Here is a 17,537-nt window from a genome sequence, read left to right on the forward strand (position 1 = left end):
GAAACCCAGCACCATGGTTTGTCCATGCATAGTTAATTGTGTGCTATTGGCTGGCGTTAACATTGGCCAAATCAAGGGGTTTGTCATTTGATGTTTTCCCATGTTGCCTCATAGTGGACGTACATGCAACAGTTTGATACTAGCCTTGCATTATTTAGTTGTATATGTTGTAGCTAGGTAATCTATAATAGCTATGCTGTATAATAACTTTAGTTGTATGAAGCGGGAATTATTAATGATGCAATCTTTGTCTTTATCTCCTATCTAGCTTGATGACTGTGCCCTCCAGCTCTCCCAAAATGGGAGCTACCTGGACTTGGAGTCTACCCTGGCAGAACAGAGAGATGAACTCGAGGGCTTTCAGGAGGGAGGGTAAGGCCTTTCATAACACTCTGTCTCAACAACTTATTACAATAGCTGATCGTGCCCTTATATCTCCATTTCATGAGCTCTTTCCAAAATAAGAAAACAAACGTATAATCTTATAAATGATGTTTACTGAGGAATATGTACAGGATTGTAAAACTTGTACCGCCAGCACATTTATATTTGTATTGTACAGGTTAAAATAAGGTAGGTCGTATTCTCTACACTTCAAAAGATCCGTCTTGGATTGAGTCCAGAGTGGTGCTGTTTGAAGATCAGGCTCGGATTGAGTTCAGAGTGGTGCTGTTTGAAGATCAGGCTCGGATTGAGTTCAGAGTGGTGCTGTTTGAAGATCAGGCTCGGATTGAGTCCAGAGTGGTGCTGTTTGAAGATCAGGCTCGGATTGAGTTCAGAGTGGTGCTGTTTGAAGATCAGGCTCGGATTGAGTTCAGAGTGGTGCTGTTTGAAGATCAGGCTCGGATTGAGTCCAGAGTGGTGCTGTTTGAAGATCAGGCTCGGATTGAGTCCAGAGTGGTGCTGTTTGAAGATCAGGCTCGGATTGAGTCCAGCGTGGCGCTGTTTGAAGTTCAGGCTGGAATTGAGTCCAGAGTGGTGCTGTTTGAAGTTCAGGCTGTAATTGAGTCCAGAGTGGTGCTGTTTGAAGATCAGGCTCGGATTGAGTCCAAAGTGGTGCTGATTGAAGTTCAGGCTGGGTTGAGTCCAGAGTGGTGCTGATTGAAGGCACAACTAGCACTACCTTGCAGGTGCATTCATAACAAGCCAAGCTACAGTGGTCTAAGGAAGAATACCTTTTCATGTTCCTTTCTGTGGTTTCAATGAGCTGTTATGAACCATAAATATGTATTACTCAAGACTGGCTTGAAGTCTGTTGTACAGCAGTGCTGTACTGTAGTTAATACAAAGAAGATTCTGAAAATCCCCCACAGAGGGGGAGGGGGGGGAGAGGGGGAGGGGGAGGGAGAGAAACTGTTCTGTTCAGAGGTATTCCTCCATCTCTAACTAGCAGGTCAATACAATGTCATCATTGTTTTGAGGAAGAGAAGAGAGAGAAAAAAAGGTATTTCAATCCCTTGCTTGGGGGAGACCTTCCTGAAATACCTTCCTGCTCCCTATATTCCTCCAGTCTAATTTGATTTTATTACAGTGATGAGGATCACAATGACACCCATTCTCGTTCAGGTTGAATGACTGAAATAATCCCTTTTCCTGGCATCCTCCCATTTTAGCCAATTGAGCTGTCCCGCCCTTAAGCTGCTCTCTGTAGGCGGGGTGGGTGGAGTGTGGGGAGCGGGGGTGGGGGGCTAAGATGACAGGCTTTACCTCACCTGGAGCCCAGCGCTCTCTAGTCTAGGGAATAAGGCCAATCCTGTGATTCAACTACAAAGGATTTCAACAGTAATACCAAAAGCCTTATGATTCATTTGTCAGTCAATGGAGCCTGTTGTCGACCAACTGTTAGACCCTGACGAAACACTTCCTGAATTTTGTCTCACATTTTCTGACATCTAAGGTGGTTTGATACAGTATCAGCCGAGTGTCAACAGCCATTGGTGCAGAACATTCCATTTGTCATTCCTTCAGAAGGTTCTCAGTGATGTCTGGGTGGACATCTTGTCATTCCTTCAGAGGGTTCTCAGTGATGTCTGGGTGGACATCTTGTCATTCCTTCAGAGGGTTCTCAGTGATGTCTGGGTGGACATCTTGTCAATCCTTCAAAGGGTTCTCAGTGATGTCTGGGTGGACATCTTGTCATTCCTTCAGAGGGTTCTCAGTGATGTCTGGGTGGACATCTTGTCATTCCTTCAGAGGGTTCTCAGTGATGTCTGGGTGTGTATCTTGTCATTCCTTCAGAGGGTTCTCAGTGATGTCTGGGTGGACATCTTGTCATTCCTTCAGAGGGTTCTCAGTGATGTCTGGGTGTGTATCTTGTCATTCCTTCAGAGGGTTCTCAGTGATGTCTGGGTGAACATCTTGTCATTCCTTCAGAGGGTTCTCAGTGATGTCTGGGTGGACATCTTGTCATTCCTTCAGAGGGTTCTCAGTGATGTCTGGGTGGACATCTTGTCATTCCTTCAGAGGGTTCTCAGTGATGTCTAGGTGAACATCTTGTCATTCCTTCAGAGGGTTCTCAGTGATGTCTGGGTGGACATCTTGTCATTCCTTCAGAGGGTTCTCAGTGATGTCTGGGTGTGTATCTTGTCATTCCTTCAGAGGGTTCTCAGTGATGTCTGGGTGAACATCTTGTCATTCCTTCAGAGGGTTCTCAGTGATGTCTGGGTGGACATCTTGTCATTCCTTCAGAGGGTTCTCAGTGATGTCTGGGTGGACATCTTGTCATTCCTTCAGAGGGTTCTCAGTGATGTCTGGGTGGACATCTTGTCTTTCCTTCAGAGGGTTCTCAGTGATGTCTGGGTGGACATCTTGTCATTCCTTCAGAGGGTTCTCAGTGATGTCTGGGTGGACATCTTGTCATTCCTTCAGAGGGTTCTCAGTGATGTCTGGGTGGACATCTTGTCATTCCTTCAGAAGGTTCTCAGTGATGTCTGGGTGGACATCTTGTCATTCCTTCAGAGGGTTCTCAGTGATGTCTGGGTGGACATCTTGTCATTCCTTCAGAAGGTTCTCAGTGATGTCTGGGTGGACATCTTGTCATTCCTTCAGAGGGTTCTCAGTGATGTCTGGGTGGGTATCTTGTCATTCCTTCAGAGGGTTCTCAGTGATGTCTGAGTGGACATCTTGTCATTCCTTCAGAGGGTTCTCAGTGATGTCTGGGTGGACATCTTGTCATTCCTTCAGAGGGTTCTCAGTGATGTCTGAGTGGACATCTTGTCATTCCTTCAGAGGGTTCTCAGTGATGTCTGGGTGGACATCTTGAAGGCCCTGGATGTGTGTGCCAACACAAAGTGGCAAAGTAGGGATGTTATTGGTTGGTTGTTTTTCAACCCTACAAATGCCATAGAATTTACAAGGCATTCCTCCACCCATGTCACTTAAAATACCTGGCTGACATCCCAAATGGCACCCTATTCCTTGTGTAGTACACTACATTTGACCTGTCTTGTTGTGAATAGGGTGCCATTTGGGATGCATCCCTGGTCTCTCTGTTTGGCAGATGGAGAGAGCAATGATGACACCTGAACAACTTAAGCCGGCTGTACACTACACAATTTTGGCCCAGATTTGGCCGTCCCCGTCAACTTTTGGAGATCAGAGACAAAATCCCCTACTCAGGAGGCACGGCCGTCATGATGCTTGTTTCATGTGAGCGGTTCAGAGACGCAATCTGAGGGCTACCAATCTTGTCTTTGAGCAGTCCCAGACGTCCCGTTGATGTTCTTGTAGTGTGAGCGGTGCAACACGTTTTGAGAACGCTGATCAACAATAGCCAATGAGAGCTCGCCAGAGAAGAATTCAGTGAGATGATGACGTTGTTTCACATCATCCAGAATGTGCCGACTCTCCAGCAGGAGCCATGACTACTACTAGTATGTGTTTGTACTTGCCTTTAACCAAAGCAAAAGTGTCGAATCATTACAGGTCTGAAGTTCACAAGTTATGTTATTAAATCCAAAATGTTGGCTAGATATTTACACTCTGTATGGCAAGAGTGAATGTCTGACTGAAAAGGTTTCTGAGGCTGCTTTGAGCCACAGCTCATTGTAGCTAAGTTAAATGTAATCACATCGTCACATCATTGTTTTGGCGAGACAGCGTCGGATGGAGAATCCTCACTTCCAGGTGTACCACAACGTTTAGTGTGCGCACCACTACGCTGGCAAGACAAAAAACTACAGGGAAGACCATCGTTTAATGTGAGAGGCTCAGTGATGTTAGGATTTGCCCGTGGCAAGGAAGAACATGTTCAAACATTCCTTCGTCCTTTGTGCTGTTGGACTAATAAATGAGAAGTAAATTGTATCAGTATATGTACTTATCTATCTAGTGAAGTTGGGACAACGGTCGGCTGTGAGTGAATGTATTAATATCCTCTATGTTGTTAGTATGCAACATGATGGACTGACTGGTTTAAATGTGTATGATGTGAGAACGTATGTGTATGATGTGAGAATGTATGTGTATGATGTGAGAACGTATGTGTATGATGTGAGAATGTATGTGTATGATGTGAGAATGTATGTGTATGATGTGAGAATGTATGTGTATGATGTGAGAATGTATGTGTATGATGTGAGAACGTATGTGTATGATGTGAGAATGTATGTGTATGATGTGAGAATGTATGTGTATGATGTGAGAATGTATGTGTATGATGTGAGAATGTATGTGTATGATGTGAGAATGTATGTGTATGATGTGAGAATGTATGTGTATGATGTGAGAATGTATGTGTATGATGTGAGAATGTATGTGTATGATGTGAGAATGTATGTGTATGATGTGAGAATGTATGTGTATGATGTGAGAATGTATGTGTATGATGTGAGAATGTATGTGTATGATGTGAGAACGTATGTGATTATTTTAATGGAAGGTGATAACAGAAAAAGTTGGAGGTAAAGTTTTATTCTGTTCTATTCAATTTGAAAAGTTGTGTAGTGTACATCCGGATTTAAGAACAGTGGACACTGGGCATGAAGGATCATGGGTAATCACCTCCTCACCTCAGGATTAGTTGTACTTCCAGCGTTCTTGATAACGAAGCCCTCAGCCCTAATTGTTTTTGTATTTAGTATTTCTTAGGATCACAATTACTGCCAAGGCAGCAGCTACTCTTCCTGGGGTTCAAACAGGGTTCAAACGGTTACGTCACAACTACAGCCTACATCATCACTAACACAATACATCACACAATACATTATTACTCTATTATTACATCACAACAAAACACAACTACAGCCTATATCATCACTAACACAATACATCACACAATACATTATTACATCATTACTCTATTATTACATCACAACAAAACACAACTACAGCCTACATCATCACTAACACAATACATTATTACATCATTACTCTATTATTACATCACAACAAAACACAACTTCAGCCTACATCATCACTAACACAATACATCACACAATACATTATTACATCATTACTCTATTATTACATCACAACAAAACACAACTTCAGCCTACATCATCACTAACACAATACATCACACAATACATTATTACATCATTACTCTATTATTACATCACAACAAAACACAACTTCAGCCTACATCATCACTAACACAATACATCACACAATACATTATTACTCTATTATTACATCATTACTCTATTATTACATCACAACAAAACACAACTACAGCCTACATCATCACTAACACAATACATTATACATCATTACTCTATTATTACACAATACATCATTACATTACATCATTACATCTATTAACAAAACACAACTACATCATCCTACAATCATCACTAACACAATACATCACTACAATACATTATTACATCATTACTCTATTATTACATCACAACAAAACACAACTACAGCCTACATCATCACTAACACAATACATTATTACATCATTACTCTATTATTACATCACAACAAAACACAAATACAGCCTACATCATCACTAACACAATACATCCCATTACATCACAACAAAACACAACTTCAGCCTACATCATCACTAACACAATACATTATTACATCATTACTCTATTATTACATCACAACAAAACACAACTTCAACATCAAACAACATACATTATTACATTATTACATCATTACTCTATTATTACATCACAAACAACTACAGCCTACATCATCATCACTAACACAATACATTATTACATCATTACTCTATTATTACATCACAACAAAACACAACTACAGCCTACATCATCACTAACACAATACATTATTACATCATTACTCTATTATTACATCACAACAAAACACAACATCACAACAAAACACAACAGCCTACATCATCACTAACACAATACATCCCACAATACATTATTACATCACAACAAAACACAACTACAGCCTACTTCATCACTAACACAATACATCACACAATACATTATTACATCATTACTCTATTATTACATCACAACAAAACACAACTACAGCCTACATCATCACTAACACAATACATTATTACATCATTACTCTATTATTACATCACAACAAAACACAACTACAGCCTACATCATCACTAACACAATACATTATTACATCATTACTCTATTATTACATCACAACAAAACACAACTACAGCCTACTTCATCACTAACACAATACATCACACACAATACATTATTACATCATTACTCTATTATTACATCACAACAAAACACAACTACAGCCTACATCATCACTAACACAATACATCACACAATACATTATTACATCACAACAAAACACAACTACAGCCTACTTCATCACTAACACAATACATCACACAATACATTATTACATCATTACTCTATTATTACATCACAACAAAACACAACTACAGCCTACATCATCACTAACACAATACATCACACAATACATTATTACATCATTACTCTATTATTACATCACAACAAAACACAACTACAGACTACATCATCACTAACACAATACATTATTACATCATTACTCTATTATTACATCACAACAAAACACAACTACAGCCTACATCATCACTAACACAATACATTATTACATCATTACTCTATTATTACATCACAACAAAACAACAAAACAACAAAACACAACTACAGCCTACATCATCACTAACACAATACATTATTACATCATTACTCTATTATTACATCACAACAAAACACAACTACAGCCTACATCATCACTAACACAATACATCCCACAATACATTATTACATCACAACAAAACACAACTACAGCCTACATCATCACTAACACAATACATCACATACATTATTACATCATTACTATTATTACATCACAACAAAACACAACTACAGCCTACATCATCACTAACACAATACATCACACAATACATTATTACATCATTACTCTATTATTACATCACAACAAAACACAACTACAGCCTACATCATCACTAACACAATACATTATTACATCATTACTATTATTACATCAGCCTACATCATCAAAACACAATTACATACAGCCTACATCATCACACAATACATTATTACATCATTACTCTATTATTACATCACAACAAAACACAACTACAGCCTACTTCATCACTAACACAATACATCACACAATACATTATTACATCATTACTCTATTATTACATCACAACAAAACACAACTACAGCCTACTTCATCACTAACACAATACATCACACAATACATTATTACATCATTACTCTATTATTACATCACAACAAAACACAACTACAGCCTACATCACTAACATCATCACTAACACAATACATCACACAATACATTATTACATCATTACTCTATTATTACATCACAACAAAACACAACTACAGCCTACATCATCACTAACACAATACATCACACAATACAGTATTACATCATTACTCTATTATTACATCACACAATACATTATTACATCATTACTCTATTATTACACATTTACAATATACTATCCAATGTACAGTATCAAATCCAATCTGTATTTGTAAATAGCCCAGTATTCTATCTCAAAGTTATTTATCTTGAAAACCATGTAGTGTATTTTGACAGCACAAGGGCTGAATGAACAGGACTATGCATGTGAGATCATCTTGCTCAAGTTCAGCCGAATAATGATTCCTATCCTACATACACATAAATGTGTGGCTTGAATCTGTCTTTATAATATGAAAGCACAGTATTTATTTGAGTACAGTGTCCACCTTCATGTTCTTTTATTCAGTCCATATGGTTTTACCTGCTCAGCTCTACCCTGCACTGCGTTGATATGACATCCATGTTCCGCACAGCTCTCAGTCGATGTGAGACCAACCCACAGTTGGCATGAGACTTCCTGGTCGGCCAGACCACAAGCATCTATGGATTTATTTGTGTTCTTAGGCTGTTCACTGGGCTCTGTGTTTCCATTGGACCCGAGACACTACTCTCATTTCCCAGTTTCATCAAAAGTCATTGGGAGGCTTATTGAAGTCAAGAGAGAGCCTTGTGAGGTTAAAGTGGTCTGCTTCTTCTCTCGTCAAAGAGGGAGGCTGCCAGGGGCATCGCCGTGCCAACTGTCTCTGTCTGGTATGGATGTGTGTCATTAAACCTACACAGTGTGTCTGAGAAGGCCGGGGGGTGTAGAGAGGGATTGAGGGGGTTTAGGGGAAGGCGGCCTGGTATTATTTGTAATAGCAGGGTAATTCTGCCTGCTGGCTTTTTATGGAGTGGATGTGACCAAGTTCAGAACCCCCGCTGTGCACTGTTGTTGATTCTTTATGATTATTAGGCTTGTAAAAAGGCCTGATGAGGTATTTCACCTTTACTTGTTCCATTTTGGTTTATTTTCTTTCTCAGTGTTTTTGCAGTATGGGATATTTCAGCAACTCTACTTCAACTTTGTAATATATTATTAATTCACTACGTAGAAAGACATCTGTATTTTACCCAGAGTTTGTTGCTGTTGACACATTCCAGCTGCTGTTATAGTAATATGTCCAAAATGGTTCCCTATTACGTAAATAGTGCAACACTTTGACCAGGGCCTATAGGGCTCTGGACTGAATTGTGCACTAAACAAGGAACTAAATGAATTGTTTAGTTTAATTGTGCACTAAACAAGGAATATAGTGCCATTTGGGATGCAGACATGCTTTCAAAACCCCAGTCAAAGTACTGCTGTAGTTGAGCTTACTGCCTGTTCTAAATGTCTGGCCACTGTGCTATCCTGGAGGTTAGAACAGCAACAGACCTGAGACTGGCCACTGTGCTATACTGGAGGTTAGAACAGCAACACTTCTCCAGGTTCAACACTTCTCCAGGTTCTCTATCCCATTCTGAAGGAGAAAGTCCCTCTGTCTACCATAGAGGTTCTACCAATAGAGGTTACCAGTGGTGTGAAGGACTTAAGTAAAAATAGTTTTAATTCGTTTTTTTTGGGTATCTGTACAGCTCTAGTCGGCTGGCCCTCGCTACATATTCGTCGCCAGACCCACTGGCTCCAGGTCATCTACAAGGCCATGCTAGGTAAAGCTCCGCCTTATCTCAGTTCACTGGTCACGATGGCAACACCCATCCGTAGCACGCGCTCCAGCAGGTGTATCTCACTGATCATCCCTAAAGCCAACACCTCATTCGGCCGCCTTTCGTTCCAGTACTCTGCTGCCTGTGACTGGAACTAATTGCAAAAATTGCTGAAGTTGGAGACTTTTATCTCCCTCACCAACTTCAAACATCAGCTATCTGAGTAGCTAACCGATCGCTGCAGCTGTACATAATCTATTGGTAAATAGCCCACCCATTTTCACCTACTTCATCCCCACAATTTTTATTTGTTTACTTTTCTGCTCTTTTGCAGACCAATATCTCTACCTGTACATGATCATCTGATCATTTATCACTCCAGTGTTAATCTGCAATATTGTAATTATTCGCCTACCTCCTCATGCCTTTTGCACACATTGTATATAGACTCCCCTTTTTTTCTACTGTGTTATTGACTTGTTAATTGTTTACTCCATGTGTAACTCTGTGTTGTCTGTTCACACTGCTATGCTTTATCTTAGCCAGGTCGCAGTTGCAAATGAGAACTTGTTCTCCACTAGCCTACCTGGTTAAATAAAGGTGTTCTCAACTAGCCTACCTGGTTAAATAAAGGTGTTCTCAACTAGCCTACCTGGTTAAATAAAGGTGTTCTCAGCTAGCCTACCTGGTTAAATAAAGGTGTTCTCAACTAGCCTACCTGGTTAAATAAATGTGTTCTCAACTAGCCTACCTGGTTAAATAAAGGTGAAATAAAAATAAAATACTCTAATATTGATCTTTTTGACAACTTTTACTTTTACTTCACTACATTCCTAAAGAAAATGATGTACTTTTTACTCCATACATTTTCCCTGACAACCATAAGTACTCGTTACGTTTTGCATCCCTAGCAGGACAGGAAAATAGTCTAATTCATCCCCAGTCATCCCTACTCCCTCTGATCTGGCGGACTCACTAAACACATACTTTGTGTGTAAACTTAAAAAAACAAGAAAACTATACTGTCTGGTTTGCTTTATATGAGGAATTGTAGAGTTGTTACCTCTACTTTTGATACTTAAGTATATTTTAACAATTACTTTTACTTTTGATACTTAAGTATATTTAAAACCAAATACTTTTAGACTTTTACTCAAGTAGTATTTTACTAGTGTGTCTTTCATTTCATTTTCTATTAAGGTATTTTTACTTTTACTCAAGTTTGACAATTGGATACTTTTTCCACCACTGGAGGTTACAGGTTACAAGCAATATTCCAGAGGCACTTGTGTCATGCCTAGTGTCTTTCCAACCTGACGAAAGTATGACCCTCTGACAGACAGTGTTTAAAAAGCCTGGAGATATCCATGTCACAGGAGCTTAGGGGCTATAATCACTTCCACACCCTGAGTTGTGGAGGGCTGGAGGCCGGCTGGATGGAACCATGGAGCTACCCAGTGGGATTATGACTCCCAATCCTCGGCACCATCTCTAACCCTGCTCTCTCTGCTGTAATCTCAGTTAGTGATTGTAATTGACCGTGGAACCTGGCCATAATGTGGTGTGAGAGATGCTGAGGTCCCGGGAATATTTGTGCAGATTACATGGATGGAGAAGTGGGAGCCTGACTGAGGTAATGGTTACATGGATAGGGCAGTGGGAGCCTGACTGAGGTAATGATTACATGGATGGAGAAGTGGGAGTCTGATTGAGGTACAGATTACATGGATAGAGCAGTGAGAGCCTGACTGAGGTAATGGTTACATGGATAGAGCAGTGGGAGCCTGACTAAGGTAATGATTACATGGATAGGGCAGTGGGAGTCTGACTGAGGTACAGATTACATGGATAGAGCAGTGAGAGCCTGACTGAGGTAATGGTTACATGGATAGAGCAGTGGGAGCCTGACTGAGGTAATGGTTACATGGATAGAGCAGTGAGAGTCTGACTGAGGTAATGGTTACATGGATAGAGCAGTGAGAGCCTGACTGAGGTAATGGTTACATGGATAGAGCAGTGGGAGCCTGACTGAGGTAATGGTTACATGGATAGAGCAGTGAGAGCCTGACTGAGGTAATGGTTACATGGATAGAGCAGTGGGAGCCTGACTGAGGTAATGGTTACATGGATAGAGCAGTGGGAGCCTGACTGAGGTAATGGTTACATGGTTAGAGCAGTGGGAGTCTGACTGAGGTAATGATTACATGGATAGGGCAGTGGGAGCCTGACTGAGGTACAGGTTACATGGATAGTCAGGCTCCCACTGCTCTGAGGTACAGATTTCATTACCTTCCTGGGGAGTGTCTGTCTGATGTTTTGAGAATAGGGCCATATGGAATTCTGGGTGGAATTCTGGGAACATTTAGGCGTTGGCCCTGGTGTTGTTTTTACGTGGGTGTGTGACAGTGATTGACACCTGATTAGTAAATGTGTAAATCCTCAATAACTTATTTTACTGGTTTGACACAGAAAGATCACACAAGGTGCTGTTATTGACCACGTAATAGATTCAACATGTGAAATGCATTATAAAATATGTGTTTTTCTCTTATGTTATGTAGTCTAGCTAGCTGCTATAAGCACACATGAAGTTCACACCTTTTAACATTCCGATCCTGGCTTCAAGGCAAATGTTTAGAAGCCAGAAACCTTTTTTTCTACGTTGTTGGTGTGTTTGTTAACTTTTTGACAGCCAGTTTGAAGTCAGCTGTGTTAAACCTCCAGGAGTCCCAGCCCCGTTGAAGGCCTCAGATACACTGTTTCCCATCAGATCCAGTCATCCCTCAGAGGACGGATCATTTTCATTCGTTTCATTTTTTTCTGACCTACTTGGCCGTACTTCCATAGACACCCAGCTCTCCAGATCAAAAACGTTCAGAAAGAACCAGAGGAATTTTGAAACTAGGGGAAAAAAGTCAAGTAGATCTTTAACTTACTATAAGGAAAATAACCTCATTAAAATCCCTGAGGTGTTTGCAGAGCAGAATAGTGATCTTAGCAGTGGTTTGGTGTGTGTGTGTGTGTGTGTGCGCCTGGGCGTGTGTGCATGTTCGTGTGTAACGCAATGATGAGGCCTAGCCAATGGTTAGCAGAGAGCTGACTTGGCAAACATGTTCGCAGTCCAGGATAGAATATGACCTCTGGGGTTGTAGTAGAGAGACAGACCAGACTAGAATATGACCTCTGGGGTTATAGTAGAGTGACAGACCAGACTAGAATATGACCTCTGGGGTTGTAGTAGAGAGACAGACCAGACTAGAATATGACCTCTGGGGTTGTTGATGAGAGACAGACCAGACTAGAATATGACCTCTGGGGTTGTTGATGAGAGACAGACCAGACTAGAATATGACCTCTGGGGTTGTAGCAGAGAGACAGACCAGACTAGAATATGACCTCTGGGGTTGTAGTAGAGAGACAGAACAGACAGACCAGACTAGAATATGACCTCTGGGGTTGTAGTAGAGAGACAGACCAGACTAGAATATGACCTCTGGGGTTGTAGTAGAGAGACAGACCAGACTAGAATATGACCTCTGGGGTTGTAGTAGAGAGACAGACCAGACTAGAATATGACCTCTGGGGTTGTAGTAGAGAGACAGACCAGACTAGAATATGACCTCTGGGGTTGTAGTAGAGAGACAGACCAGACTAGAATATGACCTCTGGGGTTGTGGTAGAGAGACAGACCAGACTAAAATATGACCTCTGGGGTTGTGGTAGAGAGACAGACCAGACTAGAATATGACCTCTGGGGTTGTAGCAGAGAGACAGACCAGACTAGAATATGACCTCTGGGGTTGTGGTAGAGAGACAGACCAGACTAGAATATGACCAGACTAGAATATGACCTCTAGGGTTGTGGTAGAGAGACAGACCAGACTAGAATATGACCTCTGGGGTTGTAGCAGAGAGACAGACCAGACTAGAATATGACCTCTGGGGTTGTGGTAGAGAGACAGACCAGACTAGAATATGACCTCTGGGGTTGTAGCAGAGAGACAGACCAGACTAGAATATGACCTCTGGGGTTGTGGTAGAGAGACAGACCAGACTAGAATATGACCTCTGGGGTTGTAGCAGAGAGACAGACCAGATTAGAATATGACCCTCCAGCAGCAGTTACCTCCAGATCTGCTGAGCCAGTGGGCCTCCAAGGGGCCTTCTAGTCTGTCTCTAATTGGCCTACACTACAGTGTGAGGTATGAGGGGGGAAGTGCAGTTCTTGGTTTGACTGTTCTCCAACTCTAAGTCTGCGTGCCTCGGTGAGGTAAACTGCTAAATGCTCCCATCTCTCTACCACCCTCCTTATCCTCTCTGTGGGCACCTACCGCAAGCACGTGCACACACACGCACGCACACACACACACACACACACGCACACACACACACACACACACACACACACACACACACACACACACACACACACACACACACACACACACACACACACACACACACACACACACACACACACACACACACACACACACACACACACACACACACACACACTGTGTGATGTCTTTATAAACATGCTCTATAATGCTCCGGCAAATAAAGCCTGAGAGAGAGAATGGAGCCTTATGTCTCAGCCTGGCAGACCAGAACTCCCATTGGTCCAGGAGGGAGCTGCTAGAGAGAGCAAGGTCTTAGAGAGGAGTAGCTGCCTGGTCGTAGAGAGGAGTAGCTGCCTGGTCGTAGAGAGGAGTAGCTGCCTGGTCGTAGAGAGGAGTAGCTGCCTGGTCGTAGAGAGGAGTAGCTGCCTGGTCGTAGAGAGGAGTAGCTGCCTGGTCGTATTAGTGAAATTAGAGAGGAGTAGCTGCTGGTCGTAGTGTTAGAAAGGGGAGAGCAGTAGCTTCTGGTCGTAGTGTTAGAAAGGAGAGAGGAGTAGCTGCTGATCATAGTGTTAGAAAGGGGAGAGCAGTAGCTTCTGGTCGTAGTGGTAGAAAGGAGAGAGGAGTAGCTTCTGGTCGTAGTGGTAGAAAGGAGAGAGGAGTAGCTGCTGGTCGTAGTGGTGAAATTAGAGAGGAGTAGCTGCTGGTCGTAGTGGCAGGAAGGAGATAGGAGTAGCTTCTGGTCGTAGTGTTAGAAAGGAGAGAGGAGTAGCTGCTGATCATAGTGTTAGAAAGGGGAGAGCAGTAGCTTCTGGTCGTAGTGGTAGAAAGGAGAGAGGAGTAGCTGCTGATCATAGTGTTAGAAAGGGGAGAGCAGTAGCTTCTGGTCGTAGTGGTAGAAAGGAGAGAGGAGTAGCTTCTGGTCGTAGTGGTAGAAAGGAGAGAGGAGTAGCTGCTGGTCGTAGTGGTGAAATTAGAGAGGAGTAGCTGCTGGTCGTAGTGGTAGGAAGGAGAGAGGAGTAGCTGCTAGTTGTAGTGGTAGAAAGGAGAGAGGAGTAGCTGCTGGTCGTAGTGGTGAAATTAGAGAGGGTTAGCTGCTGGTCGTAGTGTTAGAAAGGGGAGAGCAGTAGCTTCTGGTCGTAGTGTTAGAAAGGAGAGAGGAGTAGCTGCTGGTCGTAGTGTTAGAAAGGGGAGAGCAGTAGCTTCTGGTCGTAGTGGTAGAAAGGAGAGAGGAGTAGCTTCTGGTGGTAGTGGTAGAAAGGAGAGAGGAGTAGCTGCTGGTCGTAGTGGTGAAATTAGAGAGGAGTAGCTGCTGGTCGTAGTGGTGAAATTAGAGAGGAGTAGTTGCTGGTCGTAGTGGTAGGAAGGAGAGAGGAGTAGCTGCTAGTTGTAGTGGTAGAAAGGAGAGAGGAGTAGCTGCTGGTCGTAGTGGTGAAATTAGAGAGGGTTAGCTGCTGGTCGTAGTGGTAGAAAGGAGAGAGGAGTAGCTGCTGGTCGTAGTGATAGAAAGGAGAGAGTAGTAGCTGCTGGTCGTAGTGGTAGAAAGGAGAGAGGAGTAGCTGCTGGTCATAGTGGTAGGAAGGAGAGAGGAGTAGCTGCTGGTCGTAGTGGTAGAAAGGAGAGAGGAGTAGCTGCTGTTTTGGTTTTGTTAGGATAATTTTCTTTCTGTTTAATGGTGGTGGTAGGATCTGTTTTTTGCTGTTTAAGGGTGTTGTTAGGATCTGTTTTTTGCTGTTTAATGGTGGTGTTAGGATCTGTTTTTTGCTGTTTAATGGTGTTGTAGGATCTGTTTTTTGCTGTTTTAATGGTGTTGTTAGGATCTGTTTTTTGCTGTTTAATGGTGTTGTTAGGATCTGTTTTTTGCTGTTTAATGGTGTGCTGTTTAGGATCTGTTTTTTGCTGTTTAATGGTGTTGTTAGGATCTGTTTTTTGCTGTTTAATGGTGTTGTTAGGATCTGTTTTTTGCTGTTTAATGGTGTGGTGTTAGGATCTGTTAGGATTTTTTGCTGTTTAATGGTGTTGTTAGGATCTGTTTTTTGCTGTTTAATGGTGTTGTTAGGATCTGTTTTTTGCTGTTTAATAGGGTGTTGTTAGGATCTGTTTTTTGCTGTTTAATGGTGTTGTTAGGATCTGTTTTTTGCTGTTTAATGGTGTTGTTAGGATCTGTTTTTTGCTGTTTAATGGTGTTGTTAGGATCTGTTTTTTGCTGTTTAATGGTGTTGTTAGGATCTGTTTAATGGTGTTGTTAGGATCTGTTTTTTGCTGTTTAATGGTGTTGTAGGATCTGTTTTTTGCTGTTTAATGGTGTTGTTAGGATCTGTTTTTTGCTGTTTAATGGTGTTGTTAGGATCTGTTTTTTGCTGTTTAATGGTGTTGTTAGGATCTGTTTTTTGCTGTTTAATGGTGTTGTTAGGATCTGTTTTTTGCTGTTTAATGGTGTTGTTAGGATCTGTTTTTTGCTGTTTAATGGTGTTGTTAGGATCTGTTTTTTTTTTTTGCTGTTTAATCTGGTGTTGTTAGGATCTGTTTTTTGCTGTTTAATGGTGTTGTTAGGATCTGTTTTTTCTGTGTTTTTGTTTTAATGGTGTTGTTAGGATCTGTTTTTTGCTGTTTAATGGTGTTGTTAGGATCTGTTTTTTTTTCTGTTTAATGGTGTTGTTAGGATCTGTTTTTTGCTGTTTAATGGTGTTGTTAGGATCTGTTTTTTGCTGTTTAATGGTGTTGTTAGGATCTGTTTTTTGCTGTTTAATGGTGTTGTTAGGATCTGTTTTTTGCTGTTTAATGGTGTTGTTAGGATCTGTTTTTTGCTGTTTAATGGTGTTGTTAGGATCTGTTTTTTGCTGTTTAATGGTGTTGTTAGGATCTGTTTTTTGCTGTTTAATGGTGTTGTTAGGATCTGTTTTTTTTCTGTTTAATGGTGTTGTTAGGATCTGTTTTTTGCTGTTTAATGGTGTTGTTAGGATCTGTTTTTTGCTGTTTAATGGTGTTGTTAGGATCTGTTTTTTGCTGTTTAATGGTGTTGTTAGGATCTGTTTTTTGCTGTTTAATGGTGTTGTTAGGATCTGTTTTTTGCTGTTTAATGGTGTTGTTAGGATCTGTTTTTTGCTGTTTAATGGTGTTGTTAGGATCTGTTTTTTGCTGTTTAATGTGCTGTTTAATGGTGTTGTTAGGATCTGTTTTTTGCTGTTTAATGGTGTTGTTAGGATCTGTTTTTTGCTGTTTAATGGTGTTGTTAGGATCTGTTTTTTGCTGTTTTAATGGTGTTGTTAGGATCTGTTTTTTGCTGTTTAATGGTGTTGTTAGGATCTGTTTTTTTGCTGTTTAATGGTGTTGTTAGGATCTGTTTTTTGCTGTTTAATGGTGTTGTTAGGATCTGTTTTTTGCTGTTTTAATGGTGTTGTTAGGATCTGTTTTTTGCTGTTTAATGGTGTTGTTAGGATCTGTTTTTTGCTGTTTAATGGTGTTGTTTGCTGTTTTAATGGTGTTGTTAGGATCTGTTTTTTGCTGTTTAATGGTGTTGTTAGGATCTGTTTAATGGTGGTGTTAGGATCTGTTTTTTGCTGTTTAATGGTGTTGTTAGGATCTGTTTTTTGCTGTTTAATGGTGTTGTTAGGATCTGTTTTTGCTGTTTAATGGTGTTGTTAGGATCTGTTTTTTGCTGTTTAATGGTGTTGTTAGGATCTGTTTTTTGCTGTTTAATGG

At 41.1% G+C, this 17,537-nt stretch overlaps 1 protein-coding gene across 1 annotated transcript in view; it reads left to right on the forward strand.

Annotated features, from left to right (window-relative positions):
- LOC124023031 (FH1/FH2 domain-containing protein 3-like) overlaps nucleotides 1-17,537 on the forward strand; it is a 37,713-nt gene that overhangs the window by 10,861 nt on the left and 9,315 nt on the right. The window contains exon 2 of the mRNA XM_046337606.1: nucleotides 269-372. Coding sequence (XP_046193562.1) covers nucleotides 269-372 — 104 coding nt within the window. The remainder of the gene's footprint in view (nucleotides 1-268; nucleotides 373-17,537) is intronic.

This window comes from Oncorhynchus gorbuscha, unplaced genomic scaffold (genome assembly GCF_021184085.1).
Source record: "Oncorhynchus gorbuscha isolate QuinsamMale2020 ecotype Even-year unplaced genomic scaffold, OgorEven_v1.0 Un_scaffold_1483, whole genome shotgun sequence".
In the NCBI taxonomy this organism is placed as follows: Eukaryota; Metazoa; Chordata; class Actinopteri; order Salmoniformes; family Salmonidae; genus Oncorhynchus; species Oncorhynchus gorbuscha.